The following is an 8,616-nucleotide window of genomic DNA, read 5'->3' on the forward strand; positions in this document are numbered from 1 at the left end:
CTATTCATCTCTCATGAGGAATTTATAAAATGTTATAATCCTATCAATAAGAAAAAGCTAATTTATAAAAAACCATACTATACAGAGAATCTCAAAATTATAGAACTATACACAAAAATCAATAAAAAAAAACACACATAGACGGGTCAATGATTTATAAGAAGGCACATGGCCTTGTTGGCGACCTCCGTTGCACTTAGGACAGGTGCTGCTGCCTATGGTCTCCTCAAGCGGGAGAGATCCAACGTCATAATTTGCATTCGATTTTTTTTTTTTTTTTTTTTTTTGTTCAGTTAAGGTTTTCATAACTGGAGTTGGAATGTTCCAAAGCCTTAGTGAAGTACAACGTGTAGGAGACAAAGTCCTTATTACTGCCTGCCTTGTTGGAGATAGCTAGCTTATGGCCCATATATATTGCAGCTAACTTCAACAATTAATACTGGAAATTAGTTTAAGGCCAACCTCAAGTGTGTTTATCCAGGTCCAATAAACTTGGATCGGAACCTCATTAATTTTGCTACAGTTGGTTCCCTTTCGATATAGACATGTGAGTTTGTCACACTGATTGTATTGTTTAATACGCTAACTAATTGTCCCATCTTAATTCTAGGGCAACTCTCAAATTAGGGTGAGACAAAAAATACAAGGGGTTTCATGCTTTGTTAAGAGATTCTCCACTGAGGAGGACTTTCATAGCACAGGTGCATTATATTATCATGGTGGAAGTTACTCTAGTACGGATGACATGATCTCGCTCACTTTTAGGCTAAGTTCTGGGTCTCTTATGATCTCCCGATATCCTCTTAAGCAATCTCCAGTAGTATAGGACTATATTCTTAGTCCTCCATGATCTTGTAGTGTGAAATTCACTTTTTTTTTAAAGGAATTATAAACAGGTACTCAATCGAAAGTGTTTGAAAATTTTTAAAAGAAATTGATCACTAACTGGGAAAATTCAAAACTTTGAACGTAATAGGTGTAAACATGTCAATTGACAGGGAAAGAGCTTGCTTTGTTTTAATTACAAGCAATATTCTACACCAATCTATGCTAAGGGGAGGGAAAAGGATTTGAACCTGACACACAATGAGTTGAAGTGAAATGTTCTAACCATAAGGGCAATCCACCACATATTTTTCTAATAACTCTAGTAATCATGCTAAACTCTAGTTCACCAAAACCAATTTGGGAGGTGTGCGTTTTCTATCTCTAGGTTCGCTCGTTGATTTTCAAATATTTTGGTTTGCTTCTATCTTTAATTGAAGAGTTGCCTGAGTAGTCAGCTTTAATGAAACGTATGAACGGATCATGGTGTGCCCTTAATTTGTCTTTATGAAATGTATGAACTGATGTTGGTGCGCCCTTAATTTGTCTTTCTTTTGATGTTGAACGCTTTGAAATTTTGTTCGCGGAAGGTGCTTTAGTTGGGTATTTGATTACTACTTTTTGTTTTTTTATCATATCTTTTATGATTTTCTTGGAAATTTCAATACTCCAGAGCACAACTTTCTGTAACTTTGTGCGCAAGTCAAGTCAACTAGTGCAATTGCTGAACTAAAAAATGATAGTCTTTGCGGGCAATTAAATACTCTCTCCTCCCCTTGCTTCCTTCCGAATTTCTACCTCTCTCTCTCTATTGTGCTTAGTGCAAAGAGAGACACAAAGACACAGACACGTTTGCCAAAAAAAAAAAAAAAAGACACAGACACAGCGACAGCGATGGAGTGTATCACGCCTCTCTTGCACATGTGCTGCAGATTGTTAACATTTTCTTCTCCGTCTTCTGCTGGTGCTGGTGCTGTTGGTGCTTCTGCTGCCGATGATATTGATGCTGATAACCCCCCTCGCCGGGATAAGTATGATGTATTTATCAGTTTCAGAGGTGAGGATACCCGCCTTAATATTACCAGCCATCTTCATGCTGCCTTGCTTCAGAGGAAAATTGAAACCTACATAGATTACATACTTCAGAGAGGAGAAGAAATCGGACCCGCCCTTCTAGAGGCAATCGAGAAATCAACTCTTTCGGTGATCATTTTCTCACAAAACTATGCTTCTTCCACGTGGTGTTTGGATGAACTTGTGCATATACTAAAATGCAAGGAAAAATCTGGCCAGATAGTTATACCTATATTCTATGACATCAATCCATCTGATGTACGACAACAGCGCAGGAGTTACGCGGATGCATTTGCTCAATTTGAAAAACGTTTCAATGACAGTATCGACAAGGTGCAAAAGTGGAGGGACGCTTTGACCACTGCGGCCAATCTGTCTGGGTTTGATCATTCACAAAAATCAAGGTAACTACTTCTTTAACTTGTATAAAATAAAAATTTTGTTTAAACTTGTGACAAATTGATTTGTGCTAAGATTTGGTAAAGGCATATTTAAGACTAACTTTTGTTTTCGTACATAATTATAATTAAATAATATGCCAGGACGGAGGCAGATTTAATTAAGAAAGTTGTTGATCACATTTGGACCAGATTGATTTGTGAATCATCATGCAATTTAGAAGGTCTGATTGGAATTGAAAGCCGCATCAAGCAAATTGAATCGCTATTAGGCATTCATTCACAGGACGCTTGCATCACTGTAGGTATTTGGGGTATGGCTGGTATTGGCAAGACCACTCTTGCTGAAATTGTATTTCACAGACTCTCTTCTAAATTTGAAGCTTGTTGTTTTCTTAGAAATGTCAGGGAGAACTCAGAACAACCACATGGACTAGATCACTTGGGAAAAACACTTCTTAAAGAGATACTAAAGGAGGAAGCTCTGTCCATAAGATCAATTTTTGTTCGAGAAAGGCTCAGTCGTACAAAGGTCCTCATTGTTCTTGATGATGTGAGTGATTCAATGCAAATGGAACGTTTAGCTGGCAATCGTCTTCAGTATGGCACTGGAAGTAGAATAATTATCACAAGTAGAGATAGGAGCATACTTCGGCAAACTGTTGAAGAGGATAAGATCTACGAGGTTGAGGGATTAAAACCGGATGACGCTCTTCAGCTGTTTCATTCACGTGCTTTCAAGAATACTCCTACAATAGATTATAAGGAGTTGGCAGAAAAAGCGGTGGATTATGCTGGAGGTGTTCCTTTAGCTCTTATAACTCTGGGGTCCTCACTCCTAAATTGCAAGAGCAAAGAAGAATGGGAAGATGAATTGAACAAGTTGAAACAATTTCCCAATGAAAATATCCAAAGAGTGTTGAGACTAAGTTATGATCGATTGGGAAGAAATGAAAAGGAGATATTTTTAGATATAGCTTGTTTTCATAAAGGGAAGCATGTGGAGTATGTAAAAAAAATGTTAGGCATTCGTGGATTCTTTGCGGCAGTTGGAATTAGAGTTCTCATTGACGTGTCTCTCATATCAATTGATTTAGCACAGGAAATCATAGAGATGCATGATTTGATTCAAGAAATGGGTTGCACAATTGTTCACGAACAATGTATTGAAGATCCCGGTAAACGTAATAGGTTGTTCAACGATGAGGATGTCTATCGCTTACTAGAAAGTAATACGGTAAGAGCCAAATGCATTTAATTTCTTTCTTTCTTTTCTTTTTCTACTAAAAATAAATAGTGAACTTTAGATGATAAAACACCAAAGAACTCATTCATAGCAAAAAAAAAGTCAGATTCCTGAAAGTTTAATTTGATTGAATTTTGTTGTATATATATTCACATTTAAACTTTGCTCTTACTGTCAGGGAACTCCATTTGTTCAAGCCATATTGATTAAGTGTTGGCAGATTGAAAAGCGACCATTGAAACGTGCAGACTTCAAAATGATGCCTAACCTCGTAATGCTAATTGTGGTTTATTCTGAACATTTTGGAAACTATAGCACAGTAACCACTTCTCTGGATCTTCCCAATTCTCTTCGTTATCTTTATTGGAATCGATATCCTTTGAAATCTTTGCCGTCAAATTTTTCTCCGGAAAACCTAGTTGAGTTGCATATGCCCGATAGCCTAGTTAAGCAACTTTGGAAAGAAGACAAGGTATATATGTTTATTTTACTTGTATAAATTGCATTGTAGAAAGTCACACTTACTAATTATCTTTAATTGTGTTACAGAGACTTGTGAACTTAGAAGTGATCAATTTGCAGTACTCTAGCGATCTAACTGAAGTTCCAAATCTCTTTGGAAGTCCAAAAATTGGGCATATAAATCTTCGTGGCTGTGAAAGTTTGGTTGAAATTCCTTCATATTTTCAACATCTCAACAAGCTTACTTATCTTGATGTTGGAAGCTGCACGAGTCTCTTCAGTCTTACGAACATTTGCAAGTTGAAATCTCTCAAGGAACTTGATCTGTCTAGGTGCTCTAAACTTGAATCCTTCCCAGAGATTGTGGACCCAATCGAACATTTGGAGTCTCTTATTTTAAATAAAACAGCTGTTCAAGAGCTACACTCGTCAATCAAGTTTCTCCCTGCGCTGAAAAGAATTAAATTGAACGGTTGCAAAAGGCTTTTAAGTATCCCAAAGAGCATTTGTAAGTTGAAATATCTTGAGAGACTTGACCTCAAATGGTGCTCAATATTTTACAAATTCCCTCGAATCTTGGAGCCAATGGAACATCTGAACTTTCTTAGTTTGGAAGGCACAGCGGTCGAAAAGCTTCCTTCGTCTATTGGAAATTTAGTTGGGCTTGAGACATTAGATCTTGGTATGTGCAAGAACCTTAAGGTTGTCTCAAGAAGTATCTACAATTTGACCAATCTTAAAATTCTCAGCTTTTATGCCTGTCAGAAACTAAAAAAATTGCCTTCCAACTCTGTCGGTTTGCTTTCTTTGGAAGTACTAAATCTCAGTCGCAGCGGTATATTAGGAATCCCCGATGGCTTCGTTTGCACAACCTCATTGCGAGATTTAGATCTGAGTAGAAGCATGATTAGGAGCTTACCTGCGAGCATCAAACAAGCTTCTCAGTTGTCTACACTCTGCTTAATTGGCTGCAAGTGGCTTCAATCATTACCAGAGCTCCCAGTAGTACGTTTACTTCAAGCACATGGCTGCACGTCACTGAAGACGGTGTCAAGTTCAAGGACCACACACTACACACAAGGTTGGGATAAATATGAATATTTTGGAGAACTTGATTTTTCTAATTGCCGAAATTTGGATCATAATGCAAGGAGCAACATAATGGATGATGCACAGCTTAGAATTATGCAAGTGGCAATTGCATCGTCAAAGTTAAGAGAAAAAGAAGAAGAAGAAGAAGATGATGATGATGATGCTGATGGAGACGACGACCATGTATGTCTCCCTTTTTCTTTCTCACTTGTTGAATTGAATATATATGTTTCTGTGCTCTGACCAAATTAATGTTGGAGCAGCTGCTAGTTCTCACAAACTTAAATAATATAATTCCCATACATGTTACAGGAGTATTACAGTTATTGGCCTTTGGTTAGCATTGTATGTCCGGGAAAAGAAATTCCAAATTGGTTCAGCTATCAAAGTGAGGAATCTTCGGTAGTCATCGAGCTTCGTCAAGATTGGTTTCGAACAGGTTTATTGGGTTTCGCGCTCGCTGTTGTTGTTTCTTGGGAGTTGAACTGCCAGCTGAACTGGATGGTAAGAGCTAGTTTCAATGTCAAATTCAAGGGTGAAAGCCATGAAATGTTCACTAGTGAATTCGATATCAGACAAGCCAGTTGGAAATTGAATGACTACTGTTACGGCCAACATCACGTGTACCTGTGGAATGAGGCCTTTAAAAGTGAAGTGGTAGCAAAAAAATGCTCCCCTGACTTTTGCAACCTTGCCAATGATGCCTCTGTTGAATTCTGCCTGGTGGATGAGGATTCCGGCGAACCCACTTCCTACATGAAGGTGGAGAAGTGTGGGGTATGCCCATTGTATTTCGAAGATGCTGAGAGATTCAAATATGGTCATGTCATTGTCAGAGGCATCACTGAGGCAAAGCGAGTAAGGCCTGTTCCTTAGACCTCTCACTTTGTAATAGGCCTCATGTTTTTTTTATACCTTTATTTTACATATATATTTAAAATTTCATCTTCATCGTATACTCGAAAAAAGAGAAGAAAAAGCAAAAGTTTCCTTATTCTCCTAGTTTTCCTAGTTTATTAAAAGAAATTATATTAAAGTACTACATTTGGAAGGCCTCATTTCATTTTTGTCTTAGGCCTCATCTTGCATTGAGACGGCTCTAGCCATCGTGCCAGGGGAATCAAAAGAAGAAGAAGAAGAAGAAGAAGAAGAAAGACGCCATGATAATTTTGAAGCCAATGAGCCCGAAACCAATGGATCAGGTGATGAGTCTGAAGAAGAAGCAAGTGGATCAGGTGATGAGTTTGAAGAAAAAGCCAGTGGAAGTGGAATTGACAACAATACGGACCTGTTAGTACGTCAATCTTGCAGGGAAACTAGTCTTATGGACCTGAAGCAAATGCATATTAAGAGTTTGAAGCCAACAAGTCATGCGGTACCTAGGCCCTATTACTTTTCTCCAAGATATAATGTTGAATTTTGACGTTTACATTTTTACAACTAAAGCAGTATCAGTATGTTTCTTTTCTTTGTTTACTTTGTTAAACTGCGATTTATCCTCTTGAGTGCATTTTGCTCATCCCCAACAGTGGAGGCAATGCTCACCCTCTATTATTTATCATTAGATTAGTTTGATTTAATTCATTTAAGACACGAAATTCAAAGTTAAAACTAACCTAACAATAATCAATGGAGGGTGAACCTCATCCCCACTTTAGGAGGTGAGCAAAAATATTTTCTTACCGTCTTGAACTATCACCATATTTTCATTATTTTATAAATCTGCAAATTTAGAACTTAAACTGTTTGGAAATAGCCAATTTACCCCTAAATTATATTTGAACCAATTTCAACCAATCATTCGGAGCCATGTTACTAGATATCGATTTAGAAAAGAAAAAAAAGGTGAATTTGGAGGGAAAGGAGGAACATCTAGGCTGAGAAGAAAATTGTGAAAGGGATATTGTCGTAGTTTACGTAGCAGCTCTTCTGATATTTGAATTCTAATACATTTTATCCAATTTCTCTAATGTTTATTTAAAGTGATATATATAGGGAGAAGTCAAAATAATGAAGTTTTCATAACCTCAAAATTGTCTTTCTCCCATTAGGATTTCAAAAGAACAAAACACCCGCGTAGTGGGACTGGGTGGTTTTGTAAGTTTATTATTTTTTAAAATAATTTAATAAAAACAATAAAACTAAAACAAGTAAAAATAAAAATAAAAATAAAAAACAAACAAACAAACCAATAAATAATATACCAGCCCCTTAGCTTTGAATACAACAACAACAACAACAACAACAACAACAAAGCCTTTTCCCACTAAGTGGGGTCGGCTATATGAATTTTAGAGCGCCATTGCGCTCGGTTTTGTGTCATGTCCTCCGTTAGATCCAAGTACTCTAAGTCTTTTCTTAGGGTCTCTTCCAAAGTTTTCCTAGGTCTTCCACTACCCCTTCGGCCCTGAACCTCTGTCCCGTAGTCACATCTTCTAACCGGAGTGTCAGTAGGCCTTCTTTGCACATGTCCAAACCACTGTAATCGATTTTCTCTCATCTTTCCTTCAATTTCGGCTACTCCTACTTTACCTCGGATATCCTCATTCCTAATCTTATCCTTTCTCGTGTGCCCACACATCCAACGAAGCATCCTCATCTCCGCTACACCCATTTTGTGTACGTGTTGATGCTTCACCGCCCAACATTCTGTGCCATACAGCATCGCCGGCCTTATTGCCGTCCTATAAAACTTTCCCTTGAGCTTCAGTGGCTTACGACGGTCACATAACACGCCGGATGCACTCTTCCACTTCATCCATCCAGCTTGTATTCTATGGTTGAGATCTCCATCTAATTCTCCGTTCTTTTGCAAGATAGATCCTAGGTAGCGAAAACGGTCGCTCTTTGGTATTTCCTGATCTTCGATCCTCACCCCTAACTCATTTTGGCCTCCGTTTACACTGAACTTGCACTCTATATATTCTGTCTTTGATCGGCTTAGGCGAAGACCTTTAGATTCCAACACTTCTCTCCAAAGGTTAAGCTTCGCATTTATCCCTTCCTGAGTTTCATCTATCAACACTATATCGTTTGCGAAAAGCATACACCAAGGAATATCATCTTAAATATGTCCTGTTAACTCATCCATTACCAATGCAAAAAGGTAAGGACTTACGGATTGTTGATGCACAAAAGCAGTGAGGACTTTGGTACAACAGAAAGTATTAAGTTTGTGATCTTTGCTAGATTGCTCCGGTCATTAGTGTGGATAAGTATGTACGTGGTTCACCCAGATTGGCTACGTCCACGGAGTAGAGGAGTTCTAATTAATTGTGAAGGGTTTACACAGGACATAGGTTCAAGCTCTCCTTTAGTGAGTACAAGTGAATGATTTAGTACAAATGACATTAGGAAATATTGTGGGAGAATGATCTCGTAATCACGAAACTTCTAAGCACCGATGTGTGGTATCGTCTTCACTTGCCTTATATGTCTCATAGGTAGATGTGGCATCTTCTTTGGAAGTACTCTTCCTTCAACCAGGGGTGGTATCTTTAACTGGTGGAGATGCACAAG

The 8,616-nt window shown here is 38.0% G+C and overlaps 1 protein-coding gene across 2 annotated transcripts; it reads left to right on the plus strand.

The window, feature by feature from the left end:
- The first annotated feature begins 1,596 nt into the window (after positions 1-1,596).
- On the plus strand, positions 1,597-6,567 carry LOC126616780 (disease resistance-like protein DSC1). Of its 2 annotated transcripts, none has more exons than XM_050284891.1 (6): positions 1,597-2,303; positions 2,442-3,534; positions 3,722-4,015; positions 4,093-5,280; positions 5,410-5,955; positions 6,173-6,567. In XM_050284891.1, exons 1-6 carry the CDS (start codon positions 1,720-1,722, stop codon positions 6,518-6,520), a joined length of 4,053 nt encoding a protein of 1,350 aa, XP_050140848.1. In that variant the 5' UTR covers positions 1,597-1,719; the 3' UTR covers positions 6,521-6,567. The 2 variants fall into 2 exon arrangements, with proteins under 2 accessions (XP_050140848.1, XP_050140849.1); XM_050284892.1 differs by having other exon boundaries at positions 2,490-3,534.
- Positions 6,568-8,616: the final 2,049 nt, after the last annotated feature.

Source organism: Malus sylvestris, chromosome 3 (assembly GCF_916048215.2).
Source record: "Malus sylvestris chromosome 3, drMalSylv7.2, whole genome shotgun sequence".
Taxonomy (NCBI): Eukaryota; Viridiplantae; Streptophyta; class Magnoliopsida; order Rosales; family Rosaceae; genus Malus; species Malus sylvestris.